This window comes from Scyliorhinus canicula, chromosome 3, assembly GCF_902713615.1.
Source record: "Scyliorhinus canicula chromosome 3, sScyCan1.1, whole genome shotgun sequence".
Taxonomy (NCBI): Eukaryota; Metazoa; Chordata; class Chondrichthyes; order Carcharhiniformes; family Scyliorhinidae; genus Scyliorhinus; species Scyliorhinus canicula.
In genome coordinates, this window is record NC_052148.1 from 72,521,660 (window position 1) to 72,544,255 (window position 22,596).

The window sequence follows — 22,596 nt, forward strand, 5'->3', positions numbered from 1 at the left end:
AGTCAGTGCAGAGATGATGGGCTGAATGGCCAGAGCTGTAAATATCAAAATAGACTTGTCGTAACTTGATGCTCTAGTTTGGAGCCTATGCCCGAGCTGAAGTGCCCAAGCAGTATTCGTTTTAACATTCTTCTATAAGTTTTAAAAATGTGGAATACTTGCAATTTGTTTTGGTTTAACTACACTGAAGTAGACTTAAGGAATTTAGGATTGGTGAAACTCCAGCTCACTCACTGTTCCTCACTGATGTAGAACATAGAACATAGAACACTACAGCGCAGTACGGGCCCTTCGGCCCTCGATGTTGCGCCGACCTGTGAAACCATCTGAAGCCTATCTGACCTACACTATTCCATTTTCATCCATATGTCTATCCAGTGACCACTTAAATGCCCTTAAAGTTGGCGAGTCTACTACTATTGCAGGCAGGGCGTTCCACACCCCTACTACTCTCTGAGTAAAGAAACTGCCTCTGACATCTGTCCTATATCTATCACCCCTCAATTTAAAGCTATGTCCCCTCGTGTTGGTCATCACCATCCGAGGAAAAAGACTCTCACTGTCCACCCTATCTAACCCTCCGACTATCTTATATGTCTCTATTAAGTCACCTCTCCGCCTTCTCCTCTCTAACGAAAACAACCTCAATTCCCTGAGCCTTTCCTCGTAAGACCTTCCCTCCATACCAGGCAACATCCTAGTAAATCTCCTCTGAACCCTTTCCAAAGCTTCCACATCCTTCCTATAATGTGGTGACCAGAACTGCACGCAGTACTCCAGGTGTGGCCGCACCAGAGTTATGTACAGCTGCAGCATGACCTTGTGGTTCCGAAACTCAATCCCCCTGCTTATAAAGGCTAGCACACCATATGCCTTCTTAACAGCCCTATTTACCTGGGTGGCAACTTTCAGGGATTTATGTACCTGGATGCCGAGATCTCTCTGTTCATCTACACTACCAAGAATCTTGCCATTAGCCCAGTACTCTGCATTCCTGTTACTCCTTCCAAAGTGAACCACCTCACACTTTTCCGCATTAAACTCCATCTGCCACCTCTCAGCCCAGCTCTGCAGCTTATCTATGTCCCTCTGTATCCTATAACATCCTTCAGCACTATCCACAACTCCACCGACCTTCGTGTCATCTGCAAATTTACTAACCCATCCTTCTACACCCTCTTCCAGGTCATTTATAAAAATGACAAACAGCAGTGGCCCCAAAACAGATCCTTGCAGTACACCACTAGTAACTGAACTCCAGGATGAACATTTGCCATCAACCACCACCCTCTGTCTTCTTTCAGCTAGCCAATTACTGATCCAAACCGCTAAATCACCTTCAATTCCATACTTCCTTATTTTCTGCTATAGCCTACCATGGAGAACCTTATCAAACGCCTTACTGAAATCCATATACACCACATCAACAGCTTTACCCTGATCCACCTGTTTGTTCACCTTCTCAAAAAACTCAATAAGGTTTGTGAGACATGACCTACCCTTCACAAAACCGTGTTGAGTATCGCTAATCAACTTGTTCTTTTCAAGATGATTATAAACCCTATTTCTTATAACCTTTTCCAACATTTTACCCACAACCGAAGTAAGGCTCACAGGTCTATAATTACCAGGGTTGTCTCTACTCCCCTTCTTGAACAAGGGGACAACATTTGCTATCCTCCAGTCTTCCGGCACTATTCCTGTCGACAAAGACGACATAAAGATCAAGGACAAAGGCTCTGCAATCTCCTCCCTGGCTTCCCAGAGAATCCTAGGATAAATCCCATCTGGCCCAGGGGACTTATCTATTTTGACATTTTCTAAAATTGCTAACACCTCCTCCTTTTGAACCTCAATTCCATCTAGCCTGGTCGACTGAACCTGAGTGTACTCCTCGACAACATTGTCTTTCTCCAGTGTAAACACTGACGAAAAATATCCATTTAATGCTTCCCCTATCTCCTCTGATTCCACACACAACTTTCCACTACTATCCTTGATTGGCCCTAATCTTACTCTAGTCATTCTTTTGTTCCTGATATACCTATAAAAAGCCTTAGGGTTTTCCTTGATCCTATCCGCCTTTTCGTGTCCTCTCCTCGCTCTTCTTAACTCTCCTTTTAGGTCCTTCCTGGCTAACTTGTAACTCTCAAGTGCCCTAACTGAGCCTTCATGTCTCATCCAAACATAAGCCTTCTTCTTCCTCTTGACAAGTGCTTCAACTTCCTTAGTAAACCACGGTTCCCTTGCTCGACAACTTCCTCCCTGCCTGACAGGTACATACTTATCAAGGACACGCAGTAGCTGTTCCTTGAAAAAGCTCCACATTTCGATTGTACCCATCCCCTGCAGTTTCCTTCCCCATCCTATACATCCTAAATCTTGCCGAATAGCATCATAATTGCCTTTCCCCCAGCTATAATTCTTGCCTTGCGGTATATACCTATCCCTGCCCATTGCTAAAGTAAACATAACCGAGTTGTGATCACTATCACCAAAGTGCTCACCTACATCTAAATCTAACACCTGGCCGGGTTCATTACCCAGTACCAAATCCAATGTGGCCTCGCCCCTTGTTGGCCTGTCTACATACTGTGTCAGAAAACCCTCCTGCACACACTGCACAAAAACTGACCCATCTATAGTACTCGAACTATAGTATTTCCAGTTAATATTTGGAAAGTTAAAGTCCCCCATAACAACTACCCTGTTACACTCGCTCCTGTCAAGAATCATCTTTGCAATCCTTTCCTCTACATCTCTGGAACTATTCGGAGGTCTATAGACAACTCCCAACAGGGTGACCTCTCCACTACTGTTCCTAACCTCGGCCCATACTGCCTCAGTAGACGAGTCCTCAAGCGTCCTTTCTACCGCCGTAATACTTTCCTTGATTAACAATGCCACACCCCCCCCTCTTTTACCATCTTCTCTGTTCTTACAGAAACATCTAAATCCTGGAACCTGCAACAACCATTCCTGTCCCTGCTCTACCCATGTCTCCGAAATCGCCACAACATCGAGATCCCAGGTACCAACCCATGCTGCAAGCTCACCCACCTTATTCCGGATGCTCCTGGCGTTGAAGTAGACACACTTCAAACCAGCGTCCTGCTTGCCGGTGCCCTCTTTCGAACTTTTAACCCTATCCCTGACCTCACTACTCTCAACATCCTGTACACTAGGACTACAATTTAGGTTCCCATCCCCCTGCTGAATTAGTTTAAACCCCCCCGAAGAGCACTAGCAAATCTCCCCCCCAGGATTTGGGACCCCTCTGGTTCAGGTGAAGACCATCCTGTTTGTAGAGGTCCCACCTACCCCAGGTTTCTCTCCTTGAATTTACTGAGCCATGTGCTGGTGATGACAGACCTGGATTAAGAGCTGTGCTAATGCGGTGAACAAAGAACAATACAGCACAGGAACAGGCCCTTCGTCCCTCCAAGCCTGTACCGGTCATGATACCAACCTTTGCCAAAACCCTCAGCACTTCCTTCTGCTGTATCCCTCTCTACCCATCCTATCCATGTATTTGTCAAGATGCCTTTTGAGTGTTGTTAATGTATCTGCTTCCACAACCTCCCTTGGCAATGTGTTCCAGGCACTCACCACCCTTTGCACAAAATACCTGCCTCGCACATCTCTTCTAAACTTTGCCCCACGGACCTTAAACCTAAGTCCCCTGGTGACTGACCCGTCCAACCTGGGAAAGAGTGCCTGTCCATCCACTCTATCCATGCCCCTCGTAATCTTGTAGACACCTATCAGACCACCCCTCAGCCTCAGTCTTTCTAATGAAAACAGTCCGAGTTTATTCAACCTCTCCACATAGCGAACATCCTCCAGACCGGACAACATCCTGGTAAACCTCCTCTGCACCCTCTCCAAAGCCTCCACATCCTCTTGGTAATGTGGCGACCATAATTTTGTCCAATATTCCAAGTGCGGTCTTACCAAGGTTTTGTACAACTGTAGCATGACTTGCCAGTTTTTATACTCGATGCCCCGTCCGATGAAGGCAAGCATTCCGCATGCTATCTTGTCCACTTGTGTTGCCACCTTCAAAGATCTGTGGACCTGCACGCTCAGACCACTCTGACTTGCTATATTCATAAGAGTTTTGCCATTTACGGTATATTTTTCCTGTGTTAGACCTACCAAAATGCATTACCTCACATATATTTGTCCGGATTAAACTCCATTTGCCATTTCCCTGCCCAAGTCTCCAACCTATCTATATCCTGCTGTATCTTCTGACAATCCTCAACACTGCCACTCCACCAACCTTGGTGTCATTTGAAAACTTACTAATCAGACCAGCTACATTTTCCTCCAAATCATTTATGTAAACTACGAACAACAGAGACCCAAGCACAGATCCCTGTGGAACACCACTAGTCACAACCTTCCATTCAGAAAAACACACTGCTACCGCTACCCTTTGCCTTCTGTGACTGAGCCAGTTCCGTATCCATCTTACCACCTCACCTCTGATCCCGTGTGATGTGACTTCACCTTTTGTACCAGTCTGCCATGAGGCACCTTGTCAAAGGCTTTACTGAAGTTCATGTAAACAACATCCACCGCCCTCCCCATATCAATCATCTTTGTCACCTCTTCAAAAAACTCAATCAAGTTAGTGAGGCATGACCTCCCCTTCACAAAACCATGCTGTCAATCGCTTATGAGTCCATTTGTTTCCAAATGGGTATAAATCCTGTCCCTGAGAATTCTCTCTGATAATTTACCTATTCCTGACGTGAGGCTCACCGGTCTATAGTTTCCAGGATTATCCCTGGTACCTTTCTTAAATAAGGGTACCACATTAGCTATTCTCCAGCCCTAGATCCGAATAATGACAGTCGGGGGCTGGTTTAGCACAGTGGACTAAACAGCTGGCTTGTAATGTAGAACAAGGCCAGCAGCGCGGGTTGAATTCCCGTACCAGCCTCCCCGAACAGGCACCGGAATGTGGCGACTAGGGGCTTTTCACAGTAACTTCATTGAAGCCTACTTGTGACAATAATCAATTTATTGTAATATTATTAAGATGTCAGTCAAGGCCCCAACAATTTCTCCCTTCCTTCCCTCCATACTCTAGGGTAAATCCCATCCGGCCCAGGAGACTTATCAATCTTAATCTTTTAAAAGACCCAATACCTCCTCCGTTTCGATGTTAACATGATCCAGACTGTTCACATACCCTGCCCAAGGATCATCTTCCACAAAGTCCCTTTCTTTGGTGAACACTGATGCAAAGTACTCATTTAGTACCATGTCCATTTCCTTTGGCTCAATACATAGATTCCTTCCACTGTCCTTAAGTGGTCCAATCCTTTCCCTGGCCACCCTCTTGCTTTTTACATATGAATAAAAAGCTTTGGGATTCACCGTCATCCTACTCGCTAAGGACGTTTCATGACCCCTCCTAATTTCCCGTTTCAGGGCCTTCCTACTTTCTTTATACCCCTGAAGGATTTCGACCCTTCTAGACAGTACAAAAGTCTCCTTTTTTTTTTGACTACGCTCACAATGTCCTACGTTATCCAAGGCTCCCTAAACTTCCCATACTTATTCTTCATTCTCTCAGGAACGTGTCTTTCCTGAATGCTAATCAGCTGTCGCTTGAAAGACTCCCACATGTCCGATGTTGATTTGCTATCCAACAGCCGCACTCAATCCAAATTGTTCAATTCTGTGATTGCCCCCTCCTGTTCCTAAGCTCTCCCCAGATTGCCTCATTGTATGAGCCCTCCAAGGTGTCCTCCCGCAGTACAGCTATAATATTCTCGTTAATCAATAATGCAACTCCCCCACCCCTTTTACATCCCCCTCTATCTCTCCTGAAGCATCTATAACGTTCAGCTGCCAATCCTGCCCTTTAATGTTTCTGTGGTAGCCACAACATTGTAATTCCAAGTACTAATAAGTGCTATAATCTACCATACTTCTGGCATTGAAACAAATACACTTCAAACCATTTCGTTTGAGAAGACAGGGTGATGTTGTTCTCTTATTTTTGTTCTCTGTTCTCCCTTCAGTTTCCCCTTCAGTTATTACACCTTCTAAGCTAACGCTCTGGTTCCCACCCCCCTGTCATGCTAGTTTCAATCCTCCCGAGTGATTCTAGCAAACCTCCCAGCCAGGATATTGGTGCCCCTCCAGTTTAGATGCAGCCCGTCCTCCTTGTACAGGTTGTACCTGCCCCGAAAGAGATTCCAGTGGCCCAGAAATTTGAAACCCTTCCTCCTACACCTCCTACATGTATTTAGCTGCGCTATCCTCCTATTTCTAGCCTCACTGGTGGTGTTTAGCTGGTTTCTGAAATGTCTCCCTTGCATTAATATGAGTCACTTTTCTCCCTCACTCCCTTTCTCCTGCTGGCATGTGTTTCCTGAACAGTGTGGTTAAACTGAGCTCTAAGTCAGGAATCATGCTTGTGTTCTTTTGCTCTGTGGCATTGATTTTCTCCACTTCATTGCTTCATGTTGGCCCATTATAACCCCCGGTGCCATCATGGAATTACAAGGGAAGAATGTTCAGTTTTTCACAGAATGTGGGCATCACCTTCAAGGCCAACATTTTTTGACCTTTCCTAATTGCCCTTGAGCTGAGTGACATACTAGACCATTTCAAAGGGCATTGTTGTGAGCCTGGAGTCACATGTAGGTAAAATTTATTTCCTTAAAGAATATTAATGAACCAGATTTCTTTTTGTTTTTGGTCACCATTACTTAGACTAGATTTCAGTTCCAGATTTTTAAAAATTGAATTCGAAGTTTCACCAGATGCCATTGTTGTGTTTGAACCCATGACCCCAGAGCATTAGACTAAGCTCTGGATTGCTGGTCCAGTGACATTCCCTCCACATCACTGTCTGCATGGTGCAATTACTGTATCAGTGTAATTCTTCACTTTAAAGATGTACCTGTCTTTTGCCAGACTCCGTTTAAAAAAAAATTTAAGCTGGTCACTGTTCTTGTTTGTTCATTTATGTAAAAAGGGGAACCGGGGCAGCACGGTAGCATGGTGGTTAGCATAAATGCTTCACAGCTCCAGGGTCCCAGGTTTGATTCCTGGCTTGGGTCACTGTCTGTGTGAAGTCTGCACGTTCTCCCCGTGTGTGCGTGGGTTTCCTCCGGGTGCTCCGGTTTCCTCCCACAGTCCAAAGATGTGCGGGTTAGGTGGATTGGCCATGCTAAATTGCCCGTAGTGTCCTAAAAAAAGTAAGGTTAAGGGGGGGTTCTTGGGTTACGGGTATAGGGTGGATATGTGGGTTTGAGTAGGGTGATCATTGCTCGGCACAACATCGAGGGCCGAAGGGCCTGTTCTGTGCTGTACTGTTCTATGTTGTGCCCTCAGCACAGTACGTTTTGACTATGCTGCATCTTTTTTTTTAAACCTTTCCAATTAAGAGGCAATTTTAGCATGGCCAATCCACCTACCCTGCGCATCTTTTAGGTTGTGAGGGTGAGACCCACACAGACACGGGGAGAATGTGCAAACTCCACATGGATAGTAACCCGGGGCTGGGATCGAACCTGGGTTCTCGGCGTCGTGAGGCAGCAGTGCAACGACTGTGCCTTTGTATGCCCGACTTGTTACATCTTAACTAGATTTCAAGTGATCTCCATCCATTTGACAAAGAATGTTGCGTGAAAGAGGCTTTGTTTATTTCGGGTTTTTGGTCTGGTTCACATTTTAATATGGACCTGCTGGCCAAACTGTACTTCATGCAGTATGTTCATGTTCTGTTAAAGCAATAGCCATACTTTGCAGTTCCATGTGAAGGCTGACTTTGTTTTGAATTTGTATCTTAAATGGATGATGGTGATGCTGAGAAATTAAGTGGCTTTTCAGTTTATTCCACTTTGCACTTCACCTCCAGTCTGCCCAGCTGAATATATTACGGCCAGATGCAGACTGAAGCCCTATCTGTTTTGTGGGAAGGTGGCTGTTTTCTTTGGTTTACTTGGTCTGATTATTAATTTGATAGTAATTTTCTCCTTTTCCTTTCCTCTTGCCTCTCCCTTCCTTCCTTCCTTCCTGGTCAAGGATTTAAAGCTGAGAAATCAGGAGAGTGATCTGTTCCCAGACCAAAGTTTAAAGTAGATTGAAAATAATATTTTTCCTAAAACACTTTGTGTTTAGAATGTATGGTTGGATGCACAACTTTACCAAAAATATATCAATAAACTTTGCACAATTCCTTGCCATTCCCAACACAACATGTTTCTTTGGCAATCTTGAAGGAGTATTTCTAGTGATTGATTCTGCACTGCTGGAATCAGAATTCTGAATCTTGCAAGGAGGTGGGATATTGACTTTGTTCTTATTTCAATTTAGCAAATGCAAATTTGAAAGGGTATGATTTCCATTGTTTGCGATGTTTTGATATAATGTAATATTCACATACCAATGTTTAAAATGGGAGGGACAATTGATTATTTATTTTTAAAAGCAGGTGACCCCCCAGATTTTCTAAATGTGCTGAGGGGATAGGAAATGCAATTCTGTTTTATAGTTAGGAAGTAACTTCAAACCTGTATTAAATATTCCTAAGGCTACAGTTAGAATATTGTAGTGTGTTTTGAGTGTCTTTCTTTGAGCCAAGAAGGCTTGGAAACTGCAGAATGTACAACCTAAAGATAAATCAGGAAAAGAGACTTAGTTCTGAAGGGGCTGTGGCTTTTTGCTGAGAGGGTTCACAGAAGATCTGATCGAGAGGTTCAAAACTAAGGGGTGTTAATGATGTAGTTTAGGGAAATTTGTTTCCATAGTTTGAGTTGATAGTTGATCATCGATGGGCAAAGGGAGAAGTTGGGAGAAAAGCTTTTACGGGCCCCCGATCAGAAACAATGACGGAAGCTGAATTCACGATAGCTTTAAATATCTGAGGGAGGGACAGAGAACCATGTGAATAGCTGAGAACCTGCTCCGATGCAATAGCTTGTGAAATTCTATCATTGTAATAGGATATCAAAAAATGTTAAAGGGAAGGAAAAATATTTTAACCCAGAGGTAAAGGGGCAGAATTCTTTATCAGTAAGTTTTACATTTTCAAAACATGATCGGTTATTTTGCTTCCAGACTTCCACAGTTCTTTGCTGCAAGTGTTGCTGATGATGACATTAAGAAATACAAAGGAAAAGGAATTCCTGTAAGTTTACTTGTTTGTTTTTCTTTAATTTACCACCCATCCCTAATCCCACCTTTATTACCACTAGTACCTTCCTTCACATAGTCTGTTCTGCAAATCCGCTGCCAGTTGTCCTCTTTTTCTCAAAATGCCTTTGAGAAATTGAGCAGGTTGAACCACTTAATTTCAAGTATACATGGCGGATAATAATTTGTATAGCATTGAAAATGTAATCGAGTAGAATAAACATTGCCACAATTTTTGTGTTAAATTGTGGTTAGTTACTTTAACAAGAATCTTTTAAACTAATATTAACACTATAAAACCAGTGGGTAGAGTTTAACATTGGCAAGGATGTTGCTGGTTTGCAGACCGGCAACGGGCAACACATCCGTGTTCTCACATACTCCCCATGGCTTCCTCCTTCCCTGACTCTTGAGTACCTCCGTTCCTACAACCCTGCTACCTATGCTTCTCCAATTCTGCCGTTTCTCTCATCATCTGTTTTAATTGCTCCACTATTGGTGACTGTGCCTTCAGCTGCACGCCTCCTAAGTTCTGTAATTTCCCCCCCCTGAGGCCGTTCTCCTCCCCTCTCCATTTAGAATACTTCTTAAAACTGATCTATTTGACCAAGCATTTTGATCACGTGTCCTGGTATCTCCTTTTGTGGCTCAGGATCAAGTTTGGGAGCACTGTGAAACAACTTGAGACGTACTGTGCAAAAGTTGCTAATAAATTCAAGTTGTTCTTTGTTCCAAAGAAAGGAAAGATCTGGGGAGGTAGTGTATACAGGCAGCTGATCTGGGGCCCACTTGCTGCGTGCCAAATATGAATTTTTGGCTGCTTCAAGTCCAAAGATGAAATGGTTGGTTTTTCAAAAATCTAATGTACCCAATTCATCTTTTCCCAATTAAGGGACAATTTAGCATGGTCTATCCACCTTTTTTTTGTTTTTATTCGTTCATGGGATGTGGGTGTTGCTGGCTGGGCCAGCATTTGTTGCCCATCCCTGAGGGAATTTAGAGTGAACCATATTACTGTGGGTCTTGAGTCACATTCAGGCCAGACCAGGCAAGTATGGCAGATTTCCGTCCCTAAAGGACATTAGTGAACCAGATGGGTTTTTCTGACAATCGACAATGGTTTCATGGTCATTATTAGACTTTTAATTCCAGATTTTTTAAAAATTGAATTCAAATTCCACCATCTGCCATCGTGGGATTTGAGCCCATGTCCCCAGAGCATTACCCTGGGTCTCTGGATTACTAGTCCAGTGACAATACCAGAACGCCACTGCCTCCCCTACCCTGCACATCTTTGGGTTGTGGGGGTGAGACCCACGCAGACACCGGGAGAATGTGCAAATTCCATATAGACATGTGACCCAGAGCTGGGATCGATCCTGGGTCCTCGGTGCCATGAGGCAGCAGTGCTAACCACTGAGCCACCCTGCAGTTCTAATTTTGTAGTACATCAACAATGAAATGCTGCTACTTCCAGCTTGATTTCACCGTTGGCATATGTAGCCGAACAGATCCAAACTCCACCTTTTCAGTGTGTAATATACTTTTGCTATTCAGCTGTTTGGTATGGCACTGACTTGTTCTGGTCTTTCTGGCATCAGTTCAAATCTTGAAATGATTTAGCAACAAATTCTACATTAAAAATGAAGCTATCTTGTATTACGATGTTAACACTGCAAATTATGGAATTTACAGTGTAGAAGGAGGTCATTCGACCCATCAAATCTGCACTGGCCTTTGGAAAGAGCACCCTACTTAAGCCCACACCTCCACCCTATCCCCGTAACCCCAACCAACATTTTTGGACACTAAGAGGCAATTTAGCAAGGCCAATCCACCTAACCTGCACATCTTAGGACTGTGGGAGAAAACCGGAGCACCTGGAGGAAATCCACGCAGACACTGTGCAAATGTGCAGACTCCGCAGAGACGGTGACCCAGCTGGGAAACGAACTTGGGACCCTGGAGCTGTGAAGCAACAGTGCGAGGCACTGTGCTGCCGTGCCACCCTGGGTCACTCCATATGGAGTTTGCACATTCCCCTCGTGTCTGCATGGGTTTCACCCCCACAACCCAAAGATGTACATGGTGGATGGATTGGCCATTCTAAATTGCCCCTTGGGGAAAATAATAAGTGGGTACTCTAAATTTATATTTAAAAAAAAAAAACACTGCAAATTAGACATGTTTAAAATTTCTTCACAATGCCACCAATTGCAGCACTACCTAGTAATAATGAAGGGGAAATGATAATTAGGAGTGATTGCAGCTTGTCGTTTAGATCAAGTGGAAAGCATTCAACAAAGCTTAAGATGTTTCCTGAATGCAAGATTAAGAACCAAATGTAAAATCACCAGGGATTGTTTTCTTTTATGTGAATGGTTTCAAAATTGAAACTTTGTTGGCAGTGTATGATCTTGAAAGAAGGTTAATGATTGACCTTGCTATTGTTCAAACTGGCTAACTGATAGAAGTCAGAGAGTGGTGGTGGATGGCAAATATTCAGCCTGGAGCCCAGTTATCAGTGGCGTACCGCAGGGATCAGTTCTGGGTCCTCTGCTGTTTGTGATTTTCATTAACGACTTGGATGAGGGAGTTGAAGGGTGGGTCAGTAAATTTGCAGATGATACGAAGATTGGTGGAGTTGTGGATAGTGAGGAGGGCTGTTGTCGGCTTCAAAGAGACATAGATAGAATGCAGAGCTGGGCTGAGAAGTGGCAGATGGAGTTTAACCCTGACAAGTGTGAGGTTGTACATTTTGGAAAGACAAATATGAATGCGGAATACAGGGTTAACGGTAGGGTTCTTGGCAATGTGGAGGAGCAGAGAGATCTTGGGGTCTATGTTCATAGATCTTTGAAAGTTGCCACTCGAGTGGATAGAGCTGTGAAGAAGGCCTATGGTGTGCTAGCGTTCATTAGCAGAGGGATTGAATTTAAGAGCCGTGAGGTGATGATGCAGCTGTACAAAACCTTGGTCAGGCCACATTTGGAGTACTGTGTGCAGTTCTGGTCACATCATTTTAGGAAGGATGTGGAAGCTTTGGAAAAGGTGCAAAGGAGATTTACCAGGATGTTGCCTGGAATGGAGAGTAGGTCATACGAGGAAAGGTTGAGGGTGCTAGGCCTTTTCTCATTAGAACGGAGAAGGATGAGGGGCGACTTGATAGAGGTTTATAAGATGATCAGGGGAATAGATAGAGTAGACAGTCAGAGACTTTTTCCCCGTGTGGAACACACCATTACAAGGGGACATAAATTTAAGATAAATGGTGGAAGATATAGAGGGTATGTCAGAGGTAGGTTCTTTACCCAGAGAGTAGTGGGGGCACGGAATGCACTGCCTGTGGAAGTAGTTGAGTCGGAAACGTTAGGGACCTTCAAGCGGCTATTGGATAGGTACATGGATTAAGGTAGAATAATGGAGTGTCGGTTAACTTCTTAAGGGCAGCACGGTAGCATTGTGGATAGCACAATTGCTTCACAGCTTCAGGGTCCCAAGTTCGATTTCGACTTGGGTCACTGTCTGTGTGGAGTATGCACATACTCCCCGTGACTGCGTGGGTTTCCTCCGGGTACTCCGGTTTCCCCCCACAGTCCAAAGATGTGCAGGTTGGGTGGATTGGCCATGAAAAATTGTCCAAAATTCTATGATTAACCTAGGACAAAAGTTTGGCGCAACATCGTGGGCCGAAGGGCCTGTTCTGTGCTGTATTTCTCTATCTATTGAAATTTAATGATAAAACTGTAAAAAATTTAATGATAAATGCGGAGGTATGTTATCTCTTCAACATACCTCTTCATTCACCTGAGGAAGGAGCAGTGCTCCGAAAGCTAGTGTTTGAAACAAACATGTTGGACTTTAACCTGGTGTTGTAAGACTTCTTGCAGTCCAAAGATGTGCAGTTTAGGTGAATTGGCCATGCTAAATTCCCCTTTGTGTCCAAAAAGGTTAGGTGAGGTTACTGGGTTATGGGGGTGGGGTGGAGGTGTGAGTTTAAGTAAGGTGTTCTTTCCAAGGGCCGGTGCAAACTCGATGGGACGAATGATCTCCTCCTGCACTGTAAATTCTGTGACATGTCATAACAGTTAATAAACTATTTTGGACAGAATTCAAAGTCTTATGCTGTTCAATGCATCTTGTTTAGATGTTTACGCTGTTGTCTTGCCTCTTCAAATAGTGGCAGTAAAACAGGACCTGTTCAAATTTTTGAACAAAAATGATACATGGTGGTTACCTAATTTCCATGGTACCTCTTGTATCCCTGTGATAATCTCAAAAGACCTGGTAAATTGTTCACTAGCTTCCTGAGATAAATCTCACTGTCTTTGAGCTTGGACCTGGAATGGAGTATAATTGTGCTTCTAATTGAATCAAACGTTCACAGTATTTCAAACACGTAATGTTTGGTAGGCTAGAATTCATATCTTCTTAACAGGCTTATTTTTAGAACAGATTGAGGAATTATTAAAATCTACCAAAGTTTGGCCACTAAAATGCACGAACGTATTGTCAAACTGCTGTAGATGCATTATCTGTGCAGTACAATTTTTAAATATCCTTTAAGTTCTTCCAACTTTTCCAATTTTAGGAACATGGGAACAAGCAGGAGTAGGCCATTTGGCCCCATGTGCCTGCTGTGCCATTCAATTAGATCTTGGCTGATCTTCTACTTTAGTGCCATTTTCATGCACTTTCCCCATAACCATTGATAGCTTTAATATCCAGAAAGTTATCAATCTCTGTCTGGAGTGTACTTAGTGACTGAGCCTCCACAGCCACTAGGATAGAGAATTCCAAAGATTCACTACCTGCTGACTAAAGAAAGTCCTCTTTATCTCATTTTTGCAACTGTACACTCCTTGGATCCTTGATGTGGCAGGACTGTAGAGGTTTGCTGGTTGTGGAATTTCTTATCTCTGTCTATCACTTGCTGCTTATGCTGTTGGGATTCAAATAGTCACCTGTTGCAGCGTCACCAGGTTGGAGCCTCATGTTTGGGTATGCTTGATGTTGTTCCTGGCATGCCCTCCTGCGTTCTTCATTGAATCACTGATGATCCCCTGGCTTTGTGATAATGGTAGAGTGGCGGATATGTCAAGTGGTGATGGAGTACAATTCTGCTGTTGATGGCCCACAGCACCTCATAAATACCCAGACCCAGATGTTTGAAGCCTATCTCATTTAGCGTGGCAGTAGTGCCACACAACACGATGGAGGACATCCTCAATGTGAAGATCGATCCTTTGGTCTAAGATTCTCTCCTACTAATGTACTGATCCCATCCTTCATCAACAATGCTACTCCACTTCTTTCCCTTTTTTGCCTAAATGTCAAATGCCCATGGACATTCTATAGATGTGTGTGTGTGTGTGTGTGTGTGTGTATGTATATATATATATATGTATGTTTCTCAATTACCCACATGCAGCTTTGGTGCTGGTCTCACCCCAGTGGTTGTGCATTGTTGAAAATGGCAGCTTTTCCTGAAACAGTTGACGACAACACTTCTCAAATGGACAAAGGTTGGATTGACAGGTCAGTGGACAGTCTTGTTAAATTGACAGTAAAGATCTACAGTTGTGCTTCAAATTGGGAAGGGTGTGGTTTTTTTGGCCATGTGACCTATATTTCTAACTTCCTGTCGCCATAATACTTGGGAAAGTGTAACCTATTTTACATTGTTGTCATAGACACCTCATTGTTAAAGCATGTCCAACCTGTAAATTATTTCATTATCTTCTGTGGTGTCATCTCATGACTGGGGAGTATTGCAGGATCATCATGGCCACCCACAGTTCCAATTGTCTTTGGGTGAATCTTCTCCAGCTGCACCATTTCAGGCCTTCCTCTGGCCGTGTTGATGTTGAGAGTTTGGCACAGATGGCCCTCGAAATATGTTGGACTAAATTTGTGCTCACCTCTGAGCTGGTTGACTGCAGTGTTTTCCCATGAGAGGCGGTCTGCAATATAAATGTTTGTAAGTCTCTTGTTTAGGGTGCCCTTGTATTGTTGGAACTGACTCTTGGTATTGTTTACCCTGAGACAGTTTTCCATAGATCTGCTTGGTCATCTATGTGGGAGACATGGCCTGCCCATCTAAGTTGGCAATTTTGCAGGGTGTGAAAGAGCCAGTTGATCATTTCCTTGATAGTGTGCAGCATATAAGAGCAAAAACTTATTAATGCCACATTGAAATTCTGGTTACAATGATATTCTGCCTAAGCAAATTTCTTGTAATTTGACACTCCAACAACTTGGTGCATTGCTGCTTTTTAATACATCATTTAGAAAGAGGAATGGAATCATAATTGACATAATTTAATTCTGCATTTGTACATACTTACACTCTGCCTGTGAGCATGTTCATAGATCATTGCAAAATGCTTTGCACCTATTTTTGAAATGCTGTTCTTGGGATCTTGGTAGTGTTTGTGAGGTCAGTATTATTATCATTGTGAGGTCAGTATTATTATTATTATTGTGAGGTCAGTATTATTGCTGGTTCTAGTTGTATCAAGGGACTCGTGGTTATCTTTTTGAATTGCTACAATTCTTGTGATCATTGCTGTGGAAATTCCAGCTGTTTAATCTAGTCACCATAAAGGGTCACTGATGTTTGTCCAAGTCATGATGTGATTGGAGGCGATGGTGTTCTGTTGATTTTACTACTCCTGTGGTCTTGGAGGTGTTATCATAATTAACCTTGCAGAGTTGCTGCAATGTGTCCTGCAACGATTATAACTCTCTGGGCGAGATTTTGTGGCCGTGTTGTGCTCTGGCCCCTCGCGGACTTCCCGGCAACCTTCACGCCTTGCGGGATCTACCCAAGTCCCGCGAGGTGTTGGAATCTGAAGCACATTCCAAAGGGCCGTGACCAAACAGCAGGTGCCCAAGTAGGGTTTAAACCTACTTAAGTGAGCTTATCCGGGATCTACTGGCCACTCCAGCGTGGCTGCAGCCTGGCATCGTTCAGTACTGGTTCACACAAATGTGGACCAGGTGAATGGCAATGGCACCTGGGAGGGGGGGGGGGGGGGGGGGTCTCCGACACAGGGAGAATGTGCAGACTCTGCACGGACAGTGACCCAACCTGGGACCCTGATGCTGTTAAGTAACAGTGCTAACCACTGTGCTATCATGCCGCCCATTGTAAGGTTATTAATGTCATCCTCTATAATTTGCTGCAGTGCACCTCAGTATTGGCTATCACACCCACCCTCTCCAAGTTGGGGATGTTATGGTTGTTCATGGGATTAATTTGTTTGGGATTTCTTATATACTGTATATATTATTTGTTATTTGGGGTTTGCATACGTTATGAGGGGAGGGCAGCAATGGGGGACCAATGTGGTAGGGGATGGTGGTTAAGGCAATAATAATGGAAATACATTGTCCCTGGTGCAAATTTGAGCATGGCAGGTGTGTTGGATTTTGTTTTTTATATGTGTAAAAGGGACGGACCAAGGAGTTGCTTTTTTCTTTGTTCCTTTTAATATTTACCCTGAGTAAGGGCTTCTTCGCTAGCCGCACGGTATTAGCTACCAAACAAGAATTTCTTAGTGGGGGGATGAGGCTGTGGCCTGTTGGAAATGTTGAGACGTTGTTCAATGAGCCTAACCTGTTCGATGGAGGGATAGGATTGGAGGGTGGGGTGTATTGTTCTCTGGGAGGTAATCCAGTTCATTGGGGGGGGGGGGGGTGAAGATGGTGGGTGAGGGGAGGAGGATGTTGGGGGGGGGGGGGGAGATGGTGGGTGAGGGGAGGAGGATGTGGGGAGAGGGGTGGGGGGGTGCCATTTCATTGACGGTGACTATGGTTTTTTTCTTTTGACTCGCCTTTTGAGTGGGTTTGGTAGCTGCCTTGGGTGGGCCTTTGGCATAGGTATTTGAGTGGTGGGTTTAATCGATCATGATGTAAATGGCTGACCCTGGTTTTTATGTGTGCGCGTGTACGTATGCGGTATACTCTAGGATACACGTCTTTTTGATGGATTGGACTCTCCTTCCCAGGGTGAGAAAAGCAGAATATTCAGCTATAGTCATTTTGGACCATGCTCCACACTTGGACTTCATTTTAGAGGTGGGCCCTGTTCCAGGTCTAGTATGAAGGCTGGTTGTGGGGCTATTGGCAGAGGTGGGGTTTTGTGGATGTATTTCTTTTTTTAAATAAATTTAGAGTACCCAATTAATTTTTTCCAATTCAGGGGCAATTTAGCGTGTTCAATCCACCTACCTTGCACATCTTTGGGTTGTGGGGGTGAAACCCACGCAAATACGGGGAGAATGTGCAAACTCCACACGAACAGTGACCCAGAGCCAGGATCGAACCTGGGACCTCAGCGCTGAGAGACTGCAGTGCTACCACTGTGCCACCATGCTGCCCATGGATATATTTCTACGGCTATAGATGATTTTGTGGGGTTCAATGGGAATGGGTCCTTCCACGCTGTGGGAGGTCTTGAAAGCGGTTATTAGAGGGGGGATTATATCATACAAGGTGCACATGGATAGGGAGGTAAGAGAAGAGTGCCAGAAGTTAGTGGACAATATACTGGAGGTGAACCGCAGGTATTCCTGTGACCCTACCCACAGAGCTCCTGGCGGATAGGAAGAAACTGCAGATACAATTCCAACTGTTGTCCATAGATGAGGTGGTGCACCAGCTTTAACGTTTGAAGGGGGTTATTTATGAATATGGGGAGAAGGCCAACCGTTTCCTGGCTGGTTGAGGTGGAGGTGGCCTCCCGAGATCAAGCCTCGATGATAATTCAGATCAGGGATTCAAGTGGTAAGCTGGTGTCTGCCCTGGATAATGGAGCGTTTTGAGTTGGTGGGGGATCAATGAAGATTTGGAGACACTGCTAGGTGCTGGGGAAGTCTTAGCAGCTATAGGGCAGATGCAAACAGTTGAGGCCTCAGGGCTGAATGGTTTTCAGGGTGAGTTTTATGAGAAGTTTGCCAGACAATTGGTCTCGTTGCTAGTGGACATGTTTCAGGACTCATTGATCCGGGTCTCCCTACCAACACTACTGCAGGCATGATTTCCCTCCTGCTAAGATCTTGTGGAATGTGGGTAGATGACGAGGTGTGGAGTGAGGCCCTTCACAGGGTGAACTCTCATCCCTGTACGTGAGGTTGGGCTTGATCCGGCTCAAAGTAGTGTTTAGGGCACATCTGACTGGGCAAAAAATGGCGTTTTTTTTTCCTGGAGGAGAATGATGTGTGGGCGGTGTTCCGGAGGCCTGGCTAATCACACCCGCATGGTCTGGTACTGCCCCAAACTTGAGCTTTTGAATCACCTTTTCGTACCATGTCAGCGATTCTAAATGTCAAATTGTAGCCATGTTCTCTCATAGCCACAATTGAAGTGTCGGACTCGTCGGGGCTGCAGCCAGGGGCGGAGGTGAATGTTCTCCCCTTCGTCTTGTTGGTTTTTTAAATATAAATTTAGAGTATCCATTTATTTATTTTTTTCTAATTAAGGGGCAGTTTAGCGTGGCCAATCCTCCTAACCTGCACGTCTTTAGCTTATGGGGGTTAAACCCATGCAGGCACTGGGAGAATGTGCAAACTCCACATGAACAGTGACTCAGGGCCGGGTTTCGAGCGTGTGTGTGTTCCTTTTAGATTTTTTTTCCTCAAATGTTTTTATTTGTAGACTTGTAAACATTTAAGTTTCCTGTAATATTTGGTAAAATTGAAATAACGAATACATTTTTATTTTTTTTTTAAATGTTTCATCAGCACTTCTGGCTTGCATGACTTTTACAACCTAATGATTATACTACTTCTGAATGGCAGGCAGTTTCAAGTTCTCGGAGAAACCCATCCCTTGAATCACACAATCAAGACCGAGATCCTTTCAGCCACTCTCCCAACTCTGCAGGAAATACAGGCTTCTTACAGCAGATTTAAGCAGCTATTCTTGCCAGGTAAAATCATTTTGTACATTAAACAGTATAACTAATGTGGTTCCTGATGAGGAACAATGCAACTGTTTAAATGTATTCGGATTTTATCATTGAGTCCTATAAATTTCACGTTGAGCTTGAAAACGGTTATTACCTTAACTTGGTTGTGACTTTTTAAAAAAAAAAAGTGTTTATTTTCCAGCCTTGTAAACAAAGGACTGTTGAAATTTAATTTTAAAAAAAAAATTTTTTCATGGAGTGGTAGCCATTAATATCAAAAAATGTCGATTTGGTTTTAAACAAATGATACTTATCAGTTCACAGGCAGAGTTCTGTAGGGAAGTAATACCAATTTTGGTGTGTGCTAATGGGTTGTTTCTTGAAGGAAAATAATATTTGAGTAAGGGTGTATGCTGTCGAACCTTAACTCATGAAATCTATATCTACAGTTGACTGCTGGTAAATATATTAAATCAAGTGTATGACGGTCCTTTTGCACTCCAGTGTGTTATGGTGCAATTGTGTTTTGCATACATAAATTTAGTTGCAGAATGTTTTCTATTCAAATAGATGAACCATAAATAACACGGGCTTGGTATTGTTTTATAGGCAACCCATAAATTGATTCAAACTAGTTCTATATTTGAATTATTTTCCAGAAGCTTTAAATATGTTAACTTCTATGTACAGAACCTATGAATGAGGTAAGGTTGTAGTCAGAAACCAATTTTGATTAACTCATTGTGTGTTGATCTAGATATATTCAGCAAAATAATAAAAAAAATAATTGTTCTTAACCAGATAATGCTGCTGAATTCTGGGAGTCTGACGTTAAATGGCTGTCTGTTTTGGAGAATGCAAACTGGCTAGAGATTATCAGGTTTGTACATCTTTTCTGCATTCTTGTTAAATCATGATTTCTTAGTTTGTTTCTTGAATTGGGAATTTCTTGAATGTAATTGCTGACAGCAGAAATATTTAACACTGCAGCAATGCAGTTTTTCCATTAATCCTGCCATAATTGAAGCCAGTTTGATTGCAAAATATATGACCTAAAATAAATACCACAATATTTACACTGTTTCTGTACACCTGTATTTTTCAATATTACATACATTGATACATATAAGATAGGAGCAAGAGGAGGCCCTTCGAGCCTGCTCCGCCTTTTATCGTGATCATGGCTGATCAGCCAACTCAACAGCCTAATCCTGCTTTCTCCCCATAACCTTTGATCCCATTCGCCCCAAGTGCTATATCTAGCCGCCTCTTGAATATATCCACTTGTATTGAATAATTAAATGCATGGCCTTGAAAGTGAGGAACTTCCCATCGTTCAGTTTTTTGCAATGCAAAATGTTGGCATGAAATGAAGTCCTAAACAAGAGCTGGATGCTTATCTGACTGCTACAGATGTGCATAGTATTTCAATCATTGCATACCAGAAATAAAAAGCTTTTTTTATAATGGGATCCAGTGGCAGTATTTTTTTGACACATTACTTCAATTCCCTATTGGATTTTTGTTTAACCGTTTCTACGTTGGTTGAATTCTTCCAACTTGGCTTTGGCCTGCCTGAAGGTGTGGAGGGCACAAATGCTAGGAAATACACCTCGAGGATGCTGGCGGGGCTGATGGAGGCTGTGCTGGACATGGTCCCAGAGGTGGATAGAGCGCACAGGTCCCTAAGGCAGAAGCCGAGAGTGGGGGAGCCATTGCAGGCGGTGATTGTGAGACTTCACAAGTTTGTGGAGAAGATCCTGCGGTGGGCCAGAGAGAAGTGGAACTGTGAATGGGAGGGGAACAGGGTCCGAATCTACCAGGACATTGGAGTGGAGCTAGCGAAAAGGCGTGCCGGATGTGTGTGGTGAGTGAAGTGTGTATATGCGGCTGCAGCACATCAGCCTCCTGAGTGTCAATCGCGAAACCGACGAATCCCGCACCGTTTCTCATTGGAATCAATTGTGTTCTACGTGGCACCGGTGCTAGCCCCTTAACAGTAGCAGAATCGGCCCAGGTGTGGCGCCCATTTTGCTGCCTTGGAACTGCACGCATTCTGCGCCGGCGTCAACACTTGGAAACGGAGAATCCCGCCCATTACATTTTGTCCCCCCCTCTAAATCGTTAACATGTATTGTGAAGAGCTGGGTCCTAACACCAATCCCTGCGGTTCCCCACTAGTCACTGCCTGTCAATTTGAAAAAGACCTGTTAATTCCTACTCGTTTCCTGCCTGCCAACCAGTTTTCCATCCATCTCAATTCACTACCCGTAATCCCATGTACTTTCATTTTGCACACTAATCTCTTATGCAGGATTTTTGCCAAAAATCATCTTGAAGTCCAAATACACCACATCCACTGGCCCTCCTTCATCAATTCTACTAGTTACATCTTCAAAGAATATCAGTAGATTTGTCAAGCATGATTTCCCCTTCATAAATCAATACTGACTCTGTCTGTTCCTGCCACTATTTTCTAAGTGCTCTGCTATAATATCTTTGACAATGGATTCTAGAATCTTCCCCACTACTGCGTCACGGCTTACTGGTCTATAATTCCTTGTTTTCTCTCTACTTCCCTCTTTAAATAGTGGAGTTACATTAGCTATACTCCAATCTGCAGGAACCGTTCCAGAGTCTATAGAATTCTGGAAGATGACCACCAATGCATCCACTATTTCCAGAGAGACTTCCTTAAGTTTTCTGGGATACAGATTATCAGGCAGCAGCCTTCAATTGCCCCAATATAATTTCTCTACTGATATTGATCTCCTTCAGTTCCTCCCTCTCACTGAACCCTACGTTCTCCATTATTTCTGGTACCTGAGTTGTGTCCTCATTTGTGAAGACAGAACCACAGTACGTGTTTAGTTGTTCAGCCATTTCTTTGTACCCTATTATACATTCCCCTGTTTCTGACTGAGGGACCTACATTTGTCTTCACCCATCTATTTATCTTCACTTACCAATAGAAACTTTTACAGGGAGTTTTTATATTTCCTGCAAGCTTACACTCATACAGTACTTTCCGCTTCTTAACCAATCCCTTGGTCCGTCTTTGCTGAATTCTAAACTGCTCCCATTCCTCAGACCAGTTGTTTTTCTTGGCCAATTTGTATGTTGCTTCCTTGGATCGAATACTAACTGTAATTTCCTTTGTAAGCCATGGATTGGCCACCTTTCCCATTTTATTTTTGTGCCAGACAGGAATAAGTAATTGTTGCCGTTCCCCCATGTGTTCCTTGAATATTTGTCATTGACTATCGCCTGTCATCCCTTTAAGTAGCGTTTCCCAATCTATCATAGCCAAGTTGTGCCTCATACCATCATAGTTATTAAGATTCAGGACTCTAGTCTCAGAATCAACGACTGCCTTCTCCATAAAAGCAAATTACTGCGGATGGATGCCAGAATCTGAAACCAGAAGACAAAATGCTGGAAAATCTTAGGTCTGGCAGCACCTGTAAGGAGGCACGGTAGCACAGTGGTTAGCACTGTTGCTTCACCGCTCCAGGGTC

The 22,596-nt window shown here is 43.6% G+C and overlaps 1 protein-coding gene across 4 annotated transcripts in view; it reads left to right on the plus strand.

Annotated features, from left to right (window-relative positions):
* The window catches only part of mtmr12 (myotubularin related protein 12), a 100,029-nt gene that overhangs the window by 55,066 nt on the left and 22,367 nt on the right, over window positions 1-22,596 (plus strand). For all 4 annotated transcript variants that reach the window (XM_038790707.1, XM_038790708.1, XM_038790710.1 and 1 more), the window contains 4 exons: window positions 9,091-9,160; window positions 14,597-14,703; window positions 18,969-19,099; window positions 19,880-19,958. In XM_038790707.1, coding sequence (XP_038646635.1) covers window positions 9,091-9,160; window positions 14,597-14,703; window positions 18,969-19,099; window positions 19,880-19,958 — 387 coding nt within the window. The remainder of the gene's footprint in view (window positions 1-9,090; window positions 9,161-14,596; window positions 14,704-18,968; window positions 19,100-19,879; window positions 19,959-22,596) is intronic.